Genomic DNA, 23,212 nt, shown 5'->3' on the forward strand with positions numbered 1-23,212 from the left:
GTTACACATTCCATAGATTAATCAACCCCTTGATGGTTCAAATTGAAGGGGACTGAGAGAATGTAAGCCTCGGACATGAACATGTGAGCCAACATGCCCACTTAGTTGTCAAGGATGGCATTGTGGCTGGCCCGTGTCAGGAACATACTGAGCATCTGTCTTCATGTCACATAATCAGACCAGCACATACTTAGGATAGGGAGGCAGCTGCCCCAACAGGAGATTTGAGAGAAGATCCTGGACACAGGGCTCCTCTTTGAAAAATTTTGCCAACTGGCACAGGGAGGGAGCAGAGGAGAATATGGACATTTGTGATACACACCATGGCCAGCCAGAACCCAGAGCACAAGCCAGCTTCTCTCCCTCTCCCATGGTCCTCTTCTTTTCTGTCTCTCTGTCTCTCTCCTGTTCTGGCAATGTAGGAAGAGGCTTCAGTTTTCCTGACCACTACAGAACCTGTTTCCATTTGGACTCAGTGCTGGAAACAGCCTGTGATACAGCTCAGTCTATAGACTCCATGGACGATGGAAACAAAGGAGAAAGCATATATAGATAACATATGGAAAGGCAGCCTGCCTAGAGTCACACAGTTGTTAAGCAATGGGGCTGGGGGCTCTCTGACTGTAAGGCTCCTTGTTCAATGCCCACAAAGATGTCTGTGGACAACTGATTTTGTTCTGAGTTTAGGCTTCCTCTCTCAGCTCTGAAAAGTCTGCTGGAGGGAGGTGGGCACCTTGCATACCCCTTCCTGGTTTTTGTCCTGAAATCCTCATGTCTCAGAGAGCTACAGGTTGTAGAGCTTAGATGGTTGGTCACTCTACCTAGAGAGTCCTGGTCCTCTTTATTCAGGGATGGGCATTTTCACTGATAACAATGACTGGCTCCTGATCCCAGATACTTTGGTTCAATGGGTCCCAACTTTAGTCTGGAGACTGAGTTTCAAACCTTCCCAGGTGATGCTGATTCACACCTAGGATGAAAACTCTGGCTTTAGCTGAGGAGCCTGACATTATCTCCAGCTTACCCACTACCCATGCATGGCCACACCCAGCCTACAACTTTCCATTCCCATCAAAACAAGCAAGAGCCCTTCAGTCTGGTGTTCAAGAGCCTCCTCTACCAGCTCCAGCCTGACCTGCAGCCTCCTGGGATTTCTGATATTCTTAGTCTGCTCCAGGTGAACCACCTTTTGCCCTAACAATCACAGCTAGGGATCCTGCTGGACTTCCCTGTTCACTGGAAGCTTTGTGTGTGCAGAGGTGAGGCATTGGGAAGATAATTCACTTTTAGATAAAATAGTAGCTAATTTAATCTATCAACACCCTAACTGGTTGGTCACCAGTAATCCAGGAATCTGAACAAGGGAATTTTGGTTTTTTTTGTTTGTTTGTTTTGGCTTGGTTTAGTCGGGATTTAGAAGGTTGGGAAAGGGTCTTTGTAGGCCTGGCTATGTAGTCCAAGTCTATGTAGTCCTGGCTGGCCTCTAACATGCAGCTACTCTCCTGCCTCTGCCTCCAAAGTACAGGGATTAGAAGCAAGAGCCACTATGCTCAGTTGGTTGTTTTTGTTTTTTTGGTTTTTTTTTTTTTGAGAAGTTTTTGCTACCTAGCCTCTATTTCCCCTGGGGTTACAGGTGCGTGTACCATACCCAGCAGAGGGTAGGGACTCAAGGGATAGTCTGCAGGAGCCAGGCACATAGGGGAAAGGGTTTCAGCAAAGGACAGCACACAACAGAAGGAACAAAGCACAGCCCACCAGGAAATGCTAACAAGGGAGGTGGAGGCTGTTGGGAGGTGGGAGGGAGGACGGCAGGTGGAGGCTGTTGGAAGGTAGGAGGGAAGACCTTTCGGTTTGGCACAAGGATTATTGAGCAGTTAAGAAGAAGCAGGCACCCCTGACTTAGCCCCAACCTCAAACGTCATGTGACTAAGGCCTGCCTTCTGCATGAGAGCCAAATTTAATTGCTATTTCTCCTAATTATTAGATTTAATCAGCACCTTTCCAGTGAGATAATTTTTAACTCAAATGAGAAATTAGTATTTTTAAAAAAGAGCAAGTAGAAAAAAAAGAACAGAATTCAGTAAGGGGTGCATTTCAGAATAATGAGTCTCCATGGAGTGGGATCTCCATTGCTGTTCAAGCCATCTGACAGGTGTCCAAAAGCACAGGAATTCTGGGTGGACTCCTGCCCTTATTGGTTTTCTACAGCTGGGGCAGAAGCCCCTAACTGGCTCTGAGGTTGGTTGAGGCTGGGGACCCCACCTCTAACTGGGTCTCCTTCTGTGACGCCTTGCATATGGTGCTCGTTGGGCAGTCCTGCCACAGAATCCATAGAAGAACCCAAGACCTCTTTTGAACCTTGAGGATTTGATAGGCACCTAGGAATTGAAATAGGCTTCTTTTTATGTTCGACTGACTGGCCAAGTAGCCACAGTAATCAGGCAGTGGCCCTGCTACATAGATGAGGATGGTCCCCTGGACTCACAGTGGTCACTAGCCAAAACTTCTAGGACAATCTTTACACTAGTTGAAGGGTTAAGTAAATGTTGGTGATGAGAAGGTCAAGGAGTACTCACCTGTCAGAAGGCAGCCAATGACAAGTGAGTCAGGCTCCATGTTCCCTCCCTACTGGCAGGCACTGGGGTTTCAGGGAATAGGCTGCCCTGGCCTCAGTCTTTTCACAGGTATGGGGACACCTGGGTGTGGCCAGCAATTCTTCATACACAGCGTTCTGTGCTTGGGTAAAGAGACAGTGATGTTTACTAACATTCATCATTCAGAGGTCTGTGCTGGCCACTTCCATGCATTCACTCTCCACAGTAGAATTCACCACAGTCCTAATTTTATGAACAACAAAATTCGGAACATTTGGGACCTGTAAGGGGGGGCAGGTAATTTACCCACAGGAAGTGTCACTGTTGGTTAGGGGAGACCCGAGACTGTTTGATTCCTAATGCCATGGCTTCTGTCTATCCCATGGCATAGGTAATTTGCTGATCAAGGAATGGTGGATCACTCAGGGGTAGAGGAGTTTGCTGGCAGGCCTGGCTTCAATTTCCAGATCCTACAAGTGGCAGGAAATCATAGACTCAAGTGACCTTCTGGTCTCCCTGGATGGAGCATACCTGGACACTAATTTGTAAGTGAACACTGAACCCCTGCATATATGGAAGGCATTTGAACCCTTCCTCTCATACCTTGCCCACACCCTGGTCAAAGGGACTCCTGCTGTTTCTTTTGGCTCTCTTTATCTCAAATTATTTTCCTTTCCAGATACAACTACTGCAAAAATCTGCCCTTCTTTGTTTCTATGAACTCTCCCTGGTCCATTCTGTGGACAGCAAGTAGTTCCTCTGATTCACTCAGAGGATTACAGAGTCAGGCCTGACCCTCAGTACCCAACCTCCCAGCTCTGACACCTAGCACCCCACTTCCCAGCCCCAACTCTAGATCTTGTAAAGAATCTATTCCCAGGGAACAGAGACTGACAAGGATCGACCCCAGAAGAACCCAGGCTAGTGGCACATCCCCTCATCCTATGGCCTGAAGCTGGGTGTGAGACCTTTTTATGAGTCCTGGATCTGTGTGTGCCCTGTGCATCCTGGGCAGCCCATACATTATCACAAAGTCTTCTCTGCCTTGTGCAGAGAAGGGAGGAGGCAGGTAAACTGGCAGACTGGAAGTTCTCCTCAGGTGCAGGCTTCTCCCTGGGCTTCTCATGCCCCAAGAATTCATCCCATTAACCCTCCACTCCCTGCTCCATCTGGATTAACTAGGACTGTGGCCTTGGTGTCCACAATGTGAAGGTGGGAGCTGCTGCTGAATCTCTACAGATGATGCTGAGCTTGTGGCTTCGAGGAGGCCACTGCAGGAGTGCAGTAAATAATGGAACTGCTTCTGACTTCCTTAGATGCTCATTAACGCCGCACTTTCTGAGTGCTTATTGAGGCGGTGGGAAGGCCTCATGCCAGCCACCCTGTGACCTAGGATGCCCTCATCCACTCAGGTGTACAGCAGGCAGAGGAATCCCACCCCTCCATTGTACCCACTATCCTTCGTACTTTCCCTTCTCCCCTATTCTTCCTCTGTCCAACCCCTTTCACTCATCTGCACTTGGGCTGAGGCTGCCCTGCTGCAGTTATTTGCCATTTCAGTCCCTTACCCTCTCCTCTTTCAGCCTCTACCCTCTTGAGGACCAATGGCCCAGTGGGATAATCTGGCTTCATCTCTCTGCTGGAGAACTTGGAACACAAGTCAAAGACTGGGCCTCTCCTGCATGTGTGAGAAAAGAGGGACAGAAAAAAGTATCCCCCATCACCTGTGTCCCAGACATCCTCAAAGGAAACCATGATGAGGTCCTGTCTGATCTGTTGATGGCTGTGAAGAGCTTTGCAGGAAACCTGTGTCCTCTGGTTTCTCCAAAGACAGACTCCCAATCAGGGCACTGTTGACATTTTGGAATAGCTAATTCCTTGTTCATGGTGGGAGTTGAGGGAGCATAGTGGTCGTGCATTGTAGGATGTCCAGCAGTCTCTGACTTGAACTCATTAGGTGCAAGGAAACAAGTTAGGTGCCCCTCTAAGCTGGAACTAGCCAAAAATGTCTTCAGACCTTACCACATGTTCTCTAGGCAGCAAAAATGTCCCGAGTGGAGATCACTTCAGCTTAGCTTCTCTGTCAGGCATCCGTGTGATTGTATAGAAGCACCGAAGCCTGGGTTTGGGTCCTGCATCTAGTATGCTTCCTATCCTGCCCTTGGTCTCTTCCTGTTACACTTAACTCTGAGTGTTTTCTTTGTATTCATTTTGCAAATGGGGTCATTGCCTACTTCACAGGATTAATGCAAAGAACAAATGAGATACAAACCACTAAGTACCACATAATATTACATGAAATATGTTCAAGCACTGCACTCTGTTATTATGTGCAAATAAGCCCCAGCTAGATACTCGAGGGAGAGTTAATTTTAAGTGATGATGGAAAAGGACATGGCAGGAACTAGTACACTGGATTGGGAGGTTTGCTCAAAAGCGTTTAAAGGGAGGAGGGGCTTGGCAGTTGGGATGCGGAAGAGGAGAGCAAGGGAAAGATTTCCATAGAAACTGAAGCCCTGGAGAGGCACTGCGTGTGGCCAGGACTGGTCTGGGGCTAGTTCCCTGAGTATATATGGGGAAGCCCAGAAAAGTGGAGATGTCTTTGTCAGGAGAGAGAGAGAGAGAGAGAGAGAGAGAGAGAGAATGGGGACCAGACCAGGAATGAGTGTGCATCCAATAAAAAATAGGACGGCTTTAGGAGCTTGTCAGGGAGATGTTTAGACACCTGCTCTGGGCTGCTCAGGGTTCCTGACCTGTTCTTTGGGACACCTGTGTCTTCCCTTCCTCCTTGTTCAGGAAATGGGTTAGGGATGAGCACCTAGCTCAGTAGGGACTAATCACAGCTGATAAGTTTCAGTCCTGGCACTTCTCCTAAATCACAGAGAAAGTTGTCCATGTTTTCTGCTGAGGTTGCTAACCTAGAAGCATGTTCAGAATCCTTTCTGAGAATGAGGCCAAAAGAAAATCGAGATGAATTAATGATGACACCATCTGTTCACCTGGATCCAGCCATGCCTGAACCAGTACCCTCTAGCCATTTTTGCTTAAAATGAGGACATAAATTCCATTAAAAATTTTTGCTTAGTCCAGTTTGAGTTGCTCTCCTGAAGTTAAAAGAGCTCTGGTCATATAAGGAGTCTGTGTAGTAAACCAGCAGAAAGGCTGGCAGAGAAATCAGAAATGAATCTTGGTTGTAGGATGCCACCACACCTCTCCAAACTTCAGGTTTTACTTTTTATAATAAAAGGATGCCAAACAAGATTATGTTAAGAACCTTCGGAGTGGTAAATGAGATGAGTCTATCACTCTTATTACCCATCATTTAGCCCTACATATAATAAGCACGGAGATTTCCTCAGACCCAGGCAGTGGACACTGCTCAGTTACTCTGTGTGGTTCTATTGCTGAGAAGGCAGAGTGCTCACAGGCCTGGCCACAGACATAGCTGTGTAGTCAAACACAGCTGTATCCATTGGAAAGCAAAATCCCTACTTCCTCATCACCAGAACCAATCTGATACCAGACTTTTTCCCTTTAATTCAAATGAGATTTGAATGAGGTTTTACTTTTTTAAGCAACTTGGGCAAACATTGGGTTATGCTCCTTATTGAGAGGTTCTTCGTAGCCTACAGGGAAGCTGGCCTGAAGAAGAGATGTCCTTAAAGGTCCTGCCCCTAAGGTTGGACTCCAGGTAGGGTACTGCAAGCTAATTTCATCCCAGGCTGAAACTGGAGGCTGGGACTAAAAGGAGACTGACAACTGGAGAGGGCATTTATAGGAGGGTCCTGGCACTAGCAAATCCCCAAACTGGAATGTTAGGCATAGTCAGGAATATCAGTGTACTCTGCCTGAGGCTAATCCTACTGTTTGGAGTTCTGTGGTTGTATTCTAGCTACAGCCTGATGGTGGGGGTATTATGGCAAGGAGCTCATTTGATTCCTGCTCCTATCACTTTAGGGATATTTCCTGGGTACCTGGCTATGTTAGGACAAGACTGAAGCCAGTCCTTTCCTTCTCCCCATCCTCCTCCTAACCATAGCCCACACACTCCCTGGGAAGGCTGTTTGTGGCTAACTGTGGTAAGCCAGTGAGAAAGCACAGGTGTCTGAGTGTAAGTTCTAGAAGTTTGTGTGGAAAATGCTACTGGAAAGTGGTGGAAGATTTAAGAGAGGTGGGGCCTTACAGGAGGTTCTTGGGTCATTGGGGGTGAGTCCTGGAAGAGGTATGTGGGACTCTAGCTTCCTCTGCCTTTTCCTGGCTAATGAAGTGAGTAAATTTGCTCCACCACAAGCTCCCTCCATATCTTACCATAGGCCCCCGAACAATGAGAACACTCAATCACAGATTGGACCTCTAAAAGTGGAGCCACAAGTATTTTCTTTTTATCAGTTAATTGTCTTAGGCATTTTGTTACAGTGATGGCAAGCTGATGAATACAGGAAGCTTCTTTTGTGAACTATGGAAATCAACAATGGAAACCAAAATTTTATTCTGACTCCCCAGCTTTGGTTGGCACACATGCCCCCTCTCCTCTTAGCTGATGGTGAAGGAGAGACAGTCCTATCCTGAGGCTTCATTCAGTCTCCCTGGGGCTGCTGATAGTGAGGTAGTGATGGCTAACCTGGGCATAAGCAAGCCCCTACATGTGTAAAGACAGAGCTGCCAAGTTCCCCTAGACCAGAGGTCAGAGAGTCTTTCTGTAAAAGGGGCAAAGAGTCCATATTTTAGGCTGGATAAGTTCTCAACTTTGCCCCAGATGACTTGTAAATACATGGTATGATTGTGTTAAGTAAAGATCTGTTTACAAAGGCAGGTGGCTCTGGAGATGGTCACATCATTGAATGAACCCTGACTTATAAGATGTGGTTTACCAATGTGGATTTGCTGTGATAGCCTATTTTCCATGGCCCCTTCTTTGGTGGGTGCTTCCCTCCTGGAGATGTGACAACCTCTGCTGATGACAGAAGGGACAGGTGAGATGGCCCTTGAGATTCCTCCTGGAGCCCAGATGTCAGGCTTTGGGGTAGAAGAGTGATGGAAAACTTTTCCTCAGCATGCCCATCTGTGATTGCACCTTGAGGAGTGCCTCTGTTGTCTGTTCTATAAGCGATGCAATATAACAACTATTCATATAATATTTACATTGTAATCTAGAGATGATTTAAATAACTGAAATAAATCAGGATGTCAAAGAAGCATTCACATTTGCATGATCATTGGAGCACAATGCTTGTATCACAGGCAAAGATTGAAGGGTCTATTGATGGATGAATAAAGAAATAGGAGCTGAATAGAACTGGAGGACATTACATTATAAAAGGTAAAATAACTCAGGGGGAGAAAGTCAGTATATCACAAGATCTCACATATGTAGAAGACAAAATTGGCCTCATAGAAGCAGAAAATGGAGTGGTGGTTACCAGAACCTGGGCAGAGTATGGAGGGAGGAAGGAGGCTGGAGACAGGAGCTTTTCCCAGGGGCACAGTTACAAGGAGAGATAACTTCCACTGGTTCACAACACAGTAGGCTAACTATGGTTGATAACAATTAACAGAACATCAAAATGGCTATTAGAATCTTTTACACATTTTAAAAATTTTATTTATTATTTTTATTTTATGTGTATGCATGTATTGCTTGCATGTAGGTAAGTGCACCCATGTCGTGCAATGTCTGTGGTGGTCAGAAGAGGCTGTCGGATCCCCTGGGACTGGAGTTAGGGACAGTTGTTAGCTGCCTTGTGGGTGCTGGGATTCGCACCTGGGTCTTTTGCAAGAACAACCAGTGTTCTTAACCACTGAGCCATCTCTCCAGCCCCAGATTTTTTTTAAACGGGGCCTTGATATATTTCCCAAGATGTCCTCAAACTCACGATCATCAGCTTCCCAAGTAGTTGGGATTAAAGATGTGTGCCACAACACCCAGCAGCAGAGATCATTTTGAATGTTCCCAACACAAATGCTAAATGGCTGTGGCAATCACAGTCTACAGAAGGATGTGCATAAATTCTATGCCAATACCATGCCATTTTGTGCAGGGCACTTGAGCATGTGCAGGGGACGATATTTGTGAGGGGTCCTGGCACCCTTCTCCATGAATGGCAAGCAATGATTGTTTATTCATTTAACTCCTTCCTCTTCTCTTTTCAGTACTTAGGATGCTTATCATGGGGGAGTTTCATATGTACTGGTTGAATATCCAAGCTTTATGAGTGAGGTGTTGGGCTAGACACTGTGGTTTGGAAGAAACAGTCCCCATTCCTTATTCTTGTCCCCAGGGAGCTCATCGTGTTGGTAACAGAAAGAAAAACAATTATAGTACAATGTGGTAACTGTCCTGACATCCTAGGCAAACAGTACTATGTATGAATTGACTGGTAGATACAAGTTCTTTTCTCAGGCAGGGGAAGAATGTGACCACAGGCTTCATCTCTTTCTGGATCTGTAGAGCTCAGTGCTCTAAGGAAGGAATCTCTCACTTCATAGCAGCACCTGAGCACTGATGGGGAGCGATTACCTGGTTATAATCCCAGTGAGCTAGGCCAGGGCCTCCAATGCACATTTGTAGAAATGAAGAATAGCCCATTCAAGGAAAAGGCCTCCTCTTCGCTTCTTACAGCAGTTTTTGTTTATCTCATTATCTCCCAACCTGAAGAACAGGACCATCTGGCATGCGGGCATGTTAACAAGATCATAAATTAGGAGGAGAAATGAAGCCAGATTTCCATAATGGTCGCAAGACAGAAATCAACAGCGCTGCGATGGAGTCTGCTTGGAAGGTAGGGTGGGAGGGAAAGAGAGAAACGAAAAAGCCTCAGCACATCCAGCTTGAATGAGAAACACAGATCCAGACTCATTTACAAAGAGTGTCAAAAATAAAAAGTGCTGGCGAAGCATCTCTCCTGGCCATCTTCTTCCCCCTCACTCCCACATCCTGTCTTCTAGGTCTGCCCCTAGAAATGGGACCAACTTGAACCCCTGGTCCTCAGAGGTCACTATTCTAATAATCATATGGAAACTCTTTTTGCAGAGGAAAAGGTTCGCCCCATGCACGGGCCACCTGCCGGAGCTGGGGGCACATTGAACAATTGCTCCAGAGCAGTCCTGGGACTCCCAGTGTCTGCTGGAACTCTGTGTCTTGGCTATGGCCGAAATAGTTGTGATTAGTGAAGAGGCCCTGGCTCAACAGCCACTGGCATGCCAAAGTGCCCCAGACAGCTGCACACATACCCAGCTCAGCCTGTGTTCACACCCAGTAAATCACTCTTGGTTTCTTGGCAGGGATAGGCCCTCCTTCCCATTGGCATACCAAGAGTGTGTTAAATAACTGCACCGTGTGTGGTGGGGTCAGTGGTCCCCTCTGCTGTCTTTTCACTTCTACCTGCTTGGGAGTGCAGAGTATCTTTCCCTTCTATCCAACTTACCCCGAAAGCAAAGGTACTACCTCATTTTTAAAAGATTTATTTTTAATTATGTGTATGCCTGTGGGTATGTGCATGAGGTCAGAGGCATTGGATCCTTTTGGAGCTGGAGTTACAAGCTGGAAATCAAACTCAGGTCTTCTGCAAGAGCAATAGGAGTTCATAACTGCTAAGCCATCTCTCCAGCCCCACCTGCCTCCTTTTTCTTTTCTTTTTTGTACTTTTATGTATGTGTGTGTGTGCTTATGTGAGGTCATGTGTACATGTGTGTGCATGCTAGTCTGTGGAGGCTAGAAGAGGGCATCAGATCCCCTGGAACTCAAATTACAGGTAGTTATGAGCCACCATGTGGGTGCTTGAGAGGAGTATGTGTTCTTAGGTGCTGAGCTATCTCTCCAGCCCCAATTGCCTCCTTTTTAACAATTGCCTCCTTTTAAACAATTTAACAATGGGGGATGTTTGGGGGGCACTCATTGTATTTGGAGAAGGACATGAGGGAAAGAGGTCTACCCTTTTAAAAATCAGGAGTATATTTGATAGACTGAATTGAAGAACAGATGCATGCCAATTTTAAGCTGCCTGGTAAGCAGACTCCATGAGGCTAAAATCACCTCTTTTTTCTTTTGGAGCCTCACATCCTCTGGGTTGATTGACTTTGGTGAGGTTCTTTCTATAGCAGCTTCAGCATTGCCTGCAAGCTGATGTATGCTCAGTGTCCTCTCTGGGGGGCAGTTCACTGACAAAGTTTTCAGTTTCTCACATGGGTTTTCACTTATTCAGGCCGAAGTTTGAAAAGTGAGTTTGGGCAAGGTACAGACAGGTTTGATGGTTTCATAGAAAATTGCTCTTTCTGTGGGTATTAAAAGTCCTGTACTTCTCTGTGTTTTCTTATCCTATTTTGTGTATTCAGCTCTTTCTCTAGCTCTTTTTCATTAATGCAGATGCATGCTTTGTATATTTTGTTTGTACTTTGTTTAATTCGCAATTCTTGGATTGACTATTCAATTCTGCTTTGCAATTCATTAATTTCTGCTTTTATATTTATCAATTCTGTATTCCCAATTTCCAAGGATTTATTCAATTGTGTTTCCACATTCTTCAATGATTGGGTAATTTATTTGTTTTCATTTGATTCTTTGCTTTTCCCCTTAATTCATGACATTTTCTTTGCAGCCTCATATATGGTCAGAGTTTGTGAATGTCATGCCTACTAGAAAAGAAAATGATTTTAGTTCTTTGTAGGTTAGTGATGTAAATATTTAATCGTTGAATATTTAGGTAAGTCAGGCTTATTCATCTTTGGATTCTGGAGTGCTCAAAAAGTGTGCACCCTTTATTATTTTTGTGAATGTTTTCTTAATTCTAGCTATCTTTGCTTTAAATATTTGCATGCAACATTACTGTTTGTGAAAGGATAAGCTTGCTAATCTTCCTTACAGGTGTTAAACTGGTTCTTCTCTAAGCGATCCATCCACTTGGCTTCTGTGCAACCCCTTCCATTTAATTTCCATTAATTGGCATTTCCCTGATTGTGGTGGTTGTTCAGCAATTATCCTGGTTTGTTTATACTGTCAACTTGATACAACCTGGAAGTCACTGGGGAAAAAGAAATCTCAAATGAAGAGTTGCTTCCATCAGATTTGTCTGTGTGCATGTCTGTGATATTGTCCTGATTAATGATTGATGTGGGAGGGCACAGCCCACTGTGGGTGGCACCATCTTTACGTAGGTCATTCTGGGTTATATGAGAAAGCTGGCTAATTCCAGTGACCCTGGGCCATATAAGAAAGCTAGCTAAAGTTAAGTATTCTAGACATGATAGGAAAGCTGCACCAATGAAATCTCCACAGTGTGAGAGTCTAATTAGCTCATGGGGTCTGACCTCAAGATTAAGAGCTACGTGCAATCAGTGGAGGAACAGAGAATCAGTTTTCTTCAAGGACTAGGTCCCGGACAGGTTGTCTAATCCCAAATGGACAGCTCTAAACACAGGAACATATGAGCACCACTTAATGAACTCAGTGCATATATATACATATATTTTATTATAAATGTGTGTATGTAAAAATAATAATCAAAATAGAGAACAAGAAATTGAGAAAATTAGGGGGACATAGGAGGAGTTGGTGAGTGACTGGGAAGGATGGAAATAATGCAAAGACAATACTCATGTATGAAATTCTTAAAAACAAAATAATTAAATAAAAACAGAAAGCTCTCTAAGCAGAGCCTCTGGATGAGCCAGTAGGCAAGTAGGCAGTGTTCTTCCATGGTTTCTGTTTTCGTCGAGCTATAACTTCCCTCAGTGATGACTTGTGCCCTGGGACATAGCCCAATAAACCCTTTCTTCCCTAAAGTTACTTTAGGTCAGAGTGGTTCATCAGAGCAACAGAAAAATTAGAATAGCAATTAATGTTTATATTTTGGGGGTAATATTGTTGTTGGTATAGTCCTGAAGATCATGTAAAGCCAAACCTTATTTCCTGAGCCCCTTGAAACTCTGTTATTTAATAGAGGAATTGTTAGGCCACTTATCTTTTTCTCATACCTGAGTTGTTTCTTCTTATATCTCAATTATTGTTATGTTTTGCTCTTTATTTTTCACTTTTTTACATTTCCCTATTGTTTACATTATTTCATAACATTAGTTTATGGGACTATTTAAAAAATTTACAGAATATTTTATTTATTATTTCTAGTTTATGAGTATGAGTGTATGGCCTGCATGTGTGTAAGTGTACTTGTGTTTTGCTGTGCTCACTGAGGTCAGAGGAGGGCATTGAATTCCCCTGGAACTGATTGTTAGCCACCATGTGGGTGCTGGGAATGGAACTCGGGTCCTTTGCAAGAGCAGATAGTGCTCTTAACCACGGGGCCATCTCTTTAGCTTATGGGATCGTTTTTGATTGATAAATGTTTGTTTTGATTTTTCATCTACTACATGATACTTAGTCTTACAAATAATTATTTAAATCTCACAAATGTGATCATATATATGTTTTGCAATTATCAAAGTCTGTAGTGAACCAGTAACCAATGACATGTCTCTGTGTTTTTTTCCTTCTTTCTCCCAGAATGAAGAGAATTAGTTCTGCCAAATATTGGTAAATGGTTATCTTTGCATCATGATTATTGATTAATTTATTTCTGGTTTCTAAGAATCATGATATTTGCATTCCTTTGGGGAAGTACTGGGGATTAAAGCCAAGGCCCCCACACTACATTTTATATGTGCATTGACAATTAGTACTTAGACTTCTTGAAGTAGTTATCAAGGTTCACCATCAAGGTCAGAGTCCATTCTTCCAATTCTGACTCTTCCAATTGTTTAGTTATGGAACCCAGGGCTCCTTTCCTTAAGCAAGTGCTCTACCTCTAAGCTATCCCCCAGACTTACATAAAATATCTTAGTATATTTTGGAATAAAGGTGCATTTTACATTTTTGGAATTTGTGCATACCCGAGAAAGTCTTTGTTTTCCCTGAAAAGTAAATGGCATCTTGTTTGGCAGTGGTTCTCAGATCACAGCCTCCCGTACTGCCACCTTCTGTAATTTACAAAGCTGTATGCTGTGGGGATGACTGTGGCAAATTCAGTTCACATTCCTTCATTGGTAGATTTTTCCTTTTTTAATTCTTTTCCTAGACATTTGCCAAACTCTTATCTTTAAAATAAAACAATCACCAATGTAAATCTATGAGTTGGTTAATATTTGTGCTTGGGGAGCTCATCCCATCTACATATGCAAGGCTTTCTAATTTCAGGTAAGTTCTTCCTCTCTGTCCTACTTCACCCTGTATATGGGTCATATCCTTTCTTTTAAGGTCTGTATGCACAGTCTCTGCTTAGATGTTGGCTTTCTGTCTGGAAGTTCAAGGTCTTTCTTTGGGCCACCTTCAAGCTTCCTGAGCTTATGCAGACTGACCTTCACATCCCTGTTTATCTTCTTTGTGGAGCTGCTGTATTCCTTGCCATTTCCAAGGGTGTTATCTGCTTCCTGTCATTCTTTCCATAACTTCCCATGTCCTTAAATCATCTTCAGTTTGTCATCTTGTTATTTTGTGTTCCATCTCCTATTTCTAAAGTATACGGTCTACCCTATTTCAATTCAAATAAGTGCTGCCTAATATGTGTGACACATATTTCTAAATCTGTTTCAATCATTTTATCCTAATTCTTTAACACTGGTTATCATTGTCTATAATTCATACCAGTAATATACTTCATCTTCTTCATCTTTAACTGATTTACCTTTACATTTATTTGTTTATTCATTTATTTATTTGTTTATTTATTTATTTAGTGTATGAGTGTTTGCTTCTTGTCTCTTGTCTGTAAGTGTACCAGATATGTGCAATGCCCACAGAGGCCAGAAGAGGGTGCTGAATACCCTGGAACTAGAGTTACCAACAGTTGTCAGTCACCATGTGGGTACTGAAAACCAAATTGGGTCCTTTTCAAGAAGAGCCAGTGCTCTTAACCATTGATCCATCTCTCCAGCTCCCTGATTTCTATTTAAAGAAAACAGCTATCTCAGTTTGAACCAGCCCCTGAAGTACCACTGGTCCATTTTTTCCAGAGACCCTCCTTGTCTGTCCTGTATGGGGTTCCCCATTCAGATGCTAAATCGATGTAAGTTTAAACACAACTAGCTCAGTGCTCACAGAGCCAGAGGAACATTGTGCACAGTTCCAGCGTGGAATCACAGTTGCTGAAGCATTCCTTCCTGCCAAAGCTCAGCATTTTCTTTCTTGTAATGACAATGTGGCAGATTCTAGTCTCTTCTTGGAACCAATGTAGGCTAGCACTCCACAGTCAGGGCAGAACTAAGTGAATGAAAGGACCTGTTATTTTGGGGTGAATCTGCCATATCCTACATCTCCTGGTGACTGTCAAGTGTGGTGGCGTATCATTTAATTAACTCCTATTCATTCTTCAGACTTCCATTTCACTCATTCATTCACTAATTCATGTTATTTTATTCATTCCACAAGGATATCCAGTTCTATAAGTTAGTTCCAGACATCAGATTACATGTCCTGGAAGTTCAAAGACCACCAATAGGATGAATGCAAAAGGAAAAAGTTGAGACATTTTCAAACTGCAGAAAGTGGAAGATTTAAAAAATTTTCTCCAGGGAAACGGGAGAATTGGGGCCTTACCTAGAGAGGAACGAAGATAAAAATTACTCAACTTTTCAGAAAATGCAAGAAAGACTAGAGGAGAGTTAAATATTTAAGGTATTGAGAGAATGAAGCCACCAAAGAATTCTACACCCTGCAAAATTTTACCTTAAAAGTGATAGAGAGATGAAGACTTTCTCACCCAAACAAAAATGGAAATGTGTTGGTAATAGACCGTTAAAGGAAGTTATTCAGACAGAAGGAATATGGCATAAATAAGAACTCATATCTACATAAAGAGAGGAAGGAAGGGCATAGGGGCTGGCTTGCTGCCAAGCATGACGACCTGAATTTGATCCTTTGTACCTACATAGTTGAGGGAAAGAACCGATTCCACAAAGTTGCCCTCTGACCTCCTTCCACATAGGTGCTGTGGCACATGCATGGGTGCACATACATATATACATACAATACACTAACTTAAGTGAAATTTAAAAACCAAAAAGTTATTAAAAGAAAGGAGGGTATTCAACAAGGAATAAATAAAAAGGTAAAAACTTCTGTCTTTTTGTTGTTGTTGTTTGCTGTATGTAGTTTGTTTTGTTTTATATTTGAGACAGGGTCTCCCTGTAGCCCCAGCTGGCCTGGAACTCACCATATAGACAAGGCTGGCCTTGATCTCACAGAGATTCACTGGCCACTGCCTCCCAAATGCTGGGATTAAAGGTGTGCACCAGCTGTTTTTCTTATTTATCCAGCATAAGTCTGCTTAAAATAGCAATAGTAACAATGTATTTAAATATGTACAACTATCTATATACCTTATCTGGGCACATACACGTATGCTCGTCTGTGTAAGTGAAAAGAATGTTGTCAGTGATAGAAGGGATGGGACAGAAACGTTAGGATTATTTGTCATTTTTAGAAGTGACTCTAGGCTGGGCATGGTGGCGCATGCCTTTAACCCTAGCACTCGGGAGGTGGATCTCTGTGAGTTCAAGGTCAGCCTAGTTTACATAGTGAGTTCCAGGACAGGTAGGACTACAGAGAGACCCTGTCTCAAAAAAACCAAAAAAAAAAAAAAAAAAAAAAAAAGTAACTCTAAGAAACTAGTAAAACATTACTTAAAAGTGGAATTGGATTAGTGGCAAATGTTTAAGCTCTAGAGTAAATTAAAGTAGTTAAAAATACAGATATGTAGCTGATATGCTAGTGGAGAAAACAGAATCATAAAATTTCATTTAAACCATGTAAGACAGAAAAAGAGTGGGAAACCAAAACAAGAGCAGAGAATAAAAACAGAGACAGTAACAAGCATGGCAGATAGTAACCCAAAAGTGTCATAAGAGTCACTTTGAATCGACTGTCTATGTGAATCAACTGAAAAACACATTTTAAGAGTGGATTATAAAACAATATCTAATTACATGCTTTCTACAAGAAATCTACCTTAAAGACACATGTAAATGGACAGAGAACAGGAGACCATGGTAAGACCTGCACAAGCTCAAGCCAGTCAAAATTCCAGCATGGAGGGGCTTATGAGGCTCCACCCCTAGGTAAGGAGCTCTTGTTAGTTGCTGGCAGCTGGGTTAGAGAAGGCCCCTGGTACACTGCCCATGCTCCAGTGGATGGCCCTTTATCCACACCCATATGAACAGAAATCGCTGGGGCTAGTGGGAAGGCATTTTGGAGAGTAGTTTTTAGAGATGGGAACTCAGGGGTGGATATGGTCAGAATTCATTGTATACCTGTATGAAATTCTCAAAGAATAACATTTTGAAATATTTTAAAAACAGGTCTATCTATATTGCCATCAACCAGAGCTTCAAAGCAAAGAGAAGTATCAAGGATAAAGAAGGATGTTACATAAAGATAAACAGGTAAATTTTCAAAGAAGACATATAAGTATGGAAGGTAAAACTGAATCTCATGGAAAAATGAGTGAATCACATTATAGTTGATGATCGTAATGGCCCTCTATTAGAAACAGACATACCTAATAAGCAAAAGAAATCAGCAAGGACACAGTTAAATTAAATGACACACAAAATTAACTGGCTATAGAGCACTTCATCGAATAACAGCAGATTACATACTTTCACAAAATTCATAAGAAATAGTCAACAAGATAGAGTACTTCAGGGATCTGAAATACACATTCCCAATTTTTTTTTTTAAAAAAAGTGTTTTTATTGAATTTTTGCGTATTTCATACAGAGCATCTCAATCAATCTTAATCATTTTTATACCCCAGTCCCCACTGGCATCCTCCCATAGCACCCCCCCACCCAGAGTTCATAATTCTGTCATTTGTGTTAAGGCCTATTGTGTCAAGTTAGTGTCCCCAGATGTTCCTCAGTGCAAGTTCATCTACTGATGTGTAGTCAACCTATCTAGAATCCCTCACTTTGGGAAGATCAGCTCTTCCTCACCTAGCAGAAATCATTTGCCAATATTTCTTCAGCTAAGATTGGGGTCTGCTGGCCACTTCCCTGATTCTATGCTGGGTTTTTGTCTGCTTGAGTTTGCATAGCCTAAGAGTCTTCAGGATGCTGGCTCTTGGACATTTCCAAAATTTTAAAAACAACAGTTCTATTGGTTTTGGGGAATTTCATATGGTGCATCTTGGTCATATTCAGACCCCCTCCTCATCTCCTCTCAGATCCAGACCCTACCCCTTACTTCATGTCCTCTATTGTTTTTCAAATGACAATAACTTGGTAGCGGCACCCAGGTAACAGTGGAATTGAACCAAAACCAGCAACATAAAGATAACTAGATTATTCACAAACAAACACAAGGCCACTAAACAGCTCATTTCTAAGTAATACACAGACCAAACAATAACTTTCAAAAGGAATCAGAAGATATTTTGAAATAATTGAAAATGAAAACATAGCTTATTAAAATTTGTGTTATTCAAAAAAAGCAGTTCTCTGGGGGCACAGTTATAGCATTCAATACTTATATTAGAAAAGACAGATCCGAAGTTATTTACCTTCAATTTCTGCCTTAGGAACTAGAAAAGAAGGGCAGGAGGAAAGATAGAAAAATAGGAAAAAGTTACTGAAATTGAGAACAGGAAATCAATATAGGAAATTAACAAAATCAAAAGCTTATTCTTTGAAAAGTGAAATGAATTAGTATCTAGCCAGGCTACCCAAGGGGGGAGAGAAAAGAAAGAAGATACAAATTAATATTAAATCCCATAAGCATGGAAAAGTAATGCTATGAACAATTTAGTGCCCTCAGATTTGATCATCTAGATGAGATGAATCAATGCCTTTGAAAAACAATCTGACAACACTTAGGAAACAGATATCTACATAAGTTTGAATATGTTAAAGGAATTGAATCAATAATGAGTAAACTTCTAAAACAGAAACCACCCGGCCCAGATGGATTTATTGGTGACATATTAGTATTTAAGGAAGATATTATAGCAACTTCTGTAGTCTCTCTCAGTGGATAGAAGCAGAGGAAGCATCTCCAGTCTCACTCTTTGAGGTCTTTATTGGACTACTGCCCTGAATCCAGAAGAAAGTATTATAAGAATACTAACATTTCCAAATGTCACAGGTCATGATCCCAAAAATTAACACATGAGACTTCATGAAATAAAAGTAAACTTCTGTACAGCAAGGTAAACTGTCACCAGGGTGAGCACCCAGTCTACAGAATAAGAGAAAAAAATATTAACTGATAAAACCTCAGACAGGTGATTGATACATAGATTTTATATATATAAAGAACTGCAAAACACATCTGATAAAGAACTCTTAGCAAAATATGCAAAGAGCTTTAAAACTCAACAATCAGGAAACAAAATTGAAAAAAGGAGCTGATATTAAGAATTGGTGGAAAACATTAACAGACACTTCAACATAGAAGATACACAGATGGCAAATAAGCACAGGAAAAGACATCATTAGGGAAATGCCAATTTAAACAATGAGATACCAGGATACTTGTAGAGAATGACTACAGTCTGGGACACTGACAGTGCTAAGTACTGATGATGTAGAGCAATGGATGCTGCTGGTGGATATTTCTGAAATGGTACACCCACTTGGAGGACTTCTTGGTGGTTTCTTCCAAGACTAGGCATATTCTTACTATATGAACCAATGGTTCCATGCCTTTATATTTACCCAAAGAAGCTGTAAACTCAATTCCACAATTTCTCACAATTATCCAAACTTGAAGCCATCAAGATGCCTTCAGTATGTGAATGCATAAATGAACTATGGTGCATGCTGGCCATGAAGCATTACCCACTGCTGAACAGAAGTGAACCATCAGCCATTGTAAGATGGGGAGAAACATAAATGTATATTACCAAGTGAGATAGGCAATCTGAAAGGCTTCCTATCCTGTGATTCCAAGTGTATCATTCCAGAAAATTACAGGACTATGGAGATAGCAGAAAATGTCAGTGGTTGCCAAGGGCTGGAGGTGGACAGATGAACAAGTTAAGCACAAGTTTGTCATGCAGTGAAAATAACCTATTTTTATTATCATTATCATTAAACACTTGTCCAAACCATAGAATGAATGTATGTTGCCAAAGTTGAACCCTAATGTAAACCACAGACTCTGGTGGCAATGACATACAAATGTTGTATTGTGTCATTCTGGGGGGAGATGCTGATAGAAGAAGTGATACATGTGATGCAGTAAAGGGTAGATGGGAAATCTCTCTACTTTCCTACTATATACAGAATGTGTGCCAGTCATAGGTCCCTTAACTGTGCTTTCTTTCCATGAGTTCAAACAGGCTCAAAAAGTAACATCCTAGAATCATAGCAAAGGATCAACCAACTAACCCAGCAAGTAAGCAGCAAGTGTATTACAGACCGTTCTGTATGGATATCTTCAGAAGATATCCAAAAGGCCAAGTACCATTACTTTAGAACATTACGTCAGAGGGGATGGCAAAGGCTTCCTCTCAGCAGATGGCATTTGAACTGAGGCAAATACAAAGGGAGCAGAGAACAGAAAGGAAGCCAGCATGTTTACCGTCCGCTGGCTCTCCAAATCCACACCTACCATCTCTGCTCTGCCAAGCTCCCTGACCCCCTGTTACCAGGTGAACTGGTTCAGTGGAGGCACCTGTAGGAGTCTGAAGGGAGGACAGAGGTCAGTTAGGTTATGTATCCCCAGCTGCTGTCTGCTAGATGCACTCTTGTATGTGTTCCTTTTCCACCTTTTGTGGAGTCTGGGTCCTGTCTCACCTCTCGTCCCTTTAGTCTTAATGACTGCAACAACTCACCACCATTTTTGTCTCTAAAGAACTGCACCATCCTTTGTGGGTTTCCCTAAATTATGCTCACTGTTTCCTCAGATACCATTGCTTCTGGTCAGGAGGGAGTGATGGGAAATGATATCACATATTTGTCAAGGGGTGAGATGATCACTCTGCCCTAAGTTATCATGACTTCAGGGCTTGCTGAACTGAAATTAATGTCTCCTGCACATCTCCCTGATGCCTTCTTTTAACCTCATTGCACCTGCTGCTGGTGGAGTCTGATGCCCACTGTCTGGAAGGCTGGCTCCTGGCTGTTCTTGAGGAGTGTCATTGTCCTTAGGAATCAAGAGAGAATCAAGGAGATCAGGATAGAATAAAGACTGATGGGCCTGTGTGACCTTGGGGTCCCCTTCAGGAGAATGCTCATCCTAAGCCAGAGCAAGCTGAAGAGCATCAGCAATTTTCTGAATGTGTCTCTGGGGACTGGTACTATAAGGAATATTCCCCAAAGAAGCTTCTGACCTCCTTCTCACTGTGTGTGCATAATCAGTCATTTGAAATGGGGAGGCTCAGAGGGGAAAATGGCAGCAGTGCTCTGAATTGTCCTGACTGCATGAACAGAGCCAAGGACAGTGGATCCTTCACTCTGATTCAGAACCTCGATGGTCCCAGGCTGGGCACATTTGCCCATTTGGGTTGTTGTGAGCAGACAAACTGTCAGATTGGATGCCTAAACAATGTTGAGGAACACAGTGCCTTCCTGTTCTGGAGGCTAGTGGTCCAAGATCCAGGCTCCATCAGGACTGGTTTCCCCTGAGGTCTTTTTCCTTGGGCTGCAGGTGGTACCTTTTCTCTGTCCTCATGGCCTGTGTGCACAGGGAGCTCTGTGGTTCTTCCTGTTCTTAGAAGGTTACCAGTTCTCCAGGGTTGGGGTCCTACTCTTACGTTCTTGTGTAACACAAGTACTTGCCTTTAACAGCTCTATTTCTGAATACAGACACACAGAAGGTAAGAACTTCAGAATATGAATTTAGAGGGAAATAACAAAATTCCATCCCTAACAGTGCAGAAATGTGGAATTGAAATGTCTGTTGCTGGGTTGGAAACAGAATGGAGAAATTTGCTTCCTTGTGCCATTATATTCTAAGGCTGAAGCACATCAGAGAGTAGAGAGAAAGAAAGGCCTGTGCTTGATAGATGTGTTCAAGAAGGAGACTCTGAGGTTACCTCCTGTGTGACACATTTAGACCAGGTGATGACAGAAACCTTCAACTTCTGTTCTGCTTTCTTCCCTTCGGGGAAGGGGATGATAACCTGTTTTCTACTGCTGTATGGCAAATTAGCATAAGCAATGTCTTAACACAACCTAAACTTACTACTTTACAGTACTAGAAGCCAGAGTCCCATAGTGGACTCAAGGAGCTAAAATCAAGGTACCAGCAGGTAGGCTTCCTGGTGGAGACTCCAGAGGCCAATCCTTCTGTCCTAGAACCCTACATCTCTGGCCCTTGGTCTCTTAGACCTCCTCACAACCAGGAGCATAGCATCTTCCATATTCTCTCTGACTCACATTCTTTTCTCAATGGGTGATGACACTGGGCTTGGCCAGATACTCTAGGATCACTTTCCAATTTTAGGTCTCCTTTGACATGTGAGGTACTATATTTGTGAGTCTGGGGATGAAGATGTGGATTTCTTTGGGGCCATTATTTAATAGCTACTATGTGCTAGTTCTGCTCTTGCCAGAGACTATGTTCTGTCCCTGGAAAGGCACTAGCTCTTAAAAATTTTGGTGGAAACCTTAGTTCCTAGATCAGGTGAGGCATTGGTCAGGGATTCTTTCAGAACAACCTGTCCTGCACAGGCATGATTGGAAAGCCAGGTAACTGGGAACCAGAGAGGCCAATATGGCTGGGCTACTCACAGCAGGTCCAGCCTCAGCATCCAATTTGGGAGTGATTCCTCACATCAAACATTATCTGAACCCCCAAATCCAAGACAGCTCAGAGCTGGATGTCATGACCACAAAAGTCTGTAAGAACCACAGAAGTTCTGACTGCAAGGAGCTTATGCAGGGAAACTGGCTTCTCCACAGTGGGCACAAGGATGACCCATCTTTGGGCATTGGCGTATGCCTAGACACTAGCCTCAGAGGTTAGAGTCATTGCATAGGTCATAGAATTAGACTATCCCTTCTCCAAAGCATAACAACGGGCTTTACCATTCCCCCTCATGAGAACCAGGGTTAGACTGGCCTGGAGAATTCAGGCGCTATTCTATGGATCCTCCAGAAATAACCCCAGAGAACCAGGGACCCCTTTCTTCTCAGATCACTATTCAGATGGAAAACAGCCTCCGGGCCTCCATTCTCCCTGTCTAACAGGCACAGTAACCCACTTTTGCACCACAGCACACAGGCTGTGCTTGGAGGTTGCCCTTGGCAGATTCTGTCCCCACTTACAAAATCTGGGCCTTGTCATGTACAGCCTGTCTCTTGTGACCCAGCTAAAATACCTAAAGCAGATGGAAGCCCTGGCTGTACCCTCACTATAGAAGCCATGTGGGCAGAGGCTTAGGGCAGCAAGGAACATCCAGGGGGAAGCTGGCCTGGGGAGTGGGGAGCAGGAAGAAGGGTGGTAAGCGGGCAATGGATGGAAGCAGTCTAGGGAGCATAGAGAAACAGAACGAATAAACTCATCTCCCTAAGTTGTTGAATTAGGAAAATTAAGAAAATAAATTAAATAATGCATCTGTTCTCTGAGGTCCCTTCCAGCATTAAAATTTTTATGCTTCTATAAGCTTTTAGGGGAACAGAATAAACCA

General features: G+C 42.9%; 1 protein-coding gene across 3 annotated transcripts in view; it reads right to left on the minus strand.

Moving 5' to 3' along the window:
• Positions 1–23,212, minus strand: part of Shisa6 (shisa family member 6) — a 312,383-nt gene that overhangs the window by 58,020 nt on the left and 231,151 nt on the right. The window contains exon 4 of one of the 3 annotated variants that reach the window (XM_029557622.1): positions 18,140–18,160. The exons of the other annotated variants lie outside the window; for them this stretch is intronic. Coding sequence (XP_029413482.1) covers positions 18,140–18,160 — 21 coding nt within the window. The remainder of the gene's footprint in view (positions 1–18,139; positions 18,161–23,212) is intronic. 3 annotated transcript variants of the gene reach the window in all.

The sequence above is a fragment of the Nannospalax galili genome, unplaced genomic scaffold, assembly GCF_000622305.1.
Source record: "Nannospalax galili isolate Female #2095 unplaced genomic scaffold, S.galili_v1.0 scaffold146, whole genome shotgun sequence".
In the NCBI taxonomy this organism is placed as follows: Eukaryota; Metazoa; Chordata; class Mammalia; order Rodentia; family Spalacidae; genus Nannospalax; species Nannospalax galili.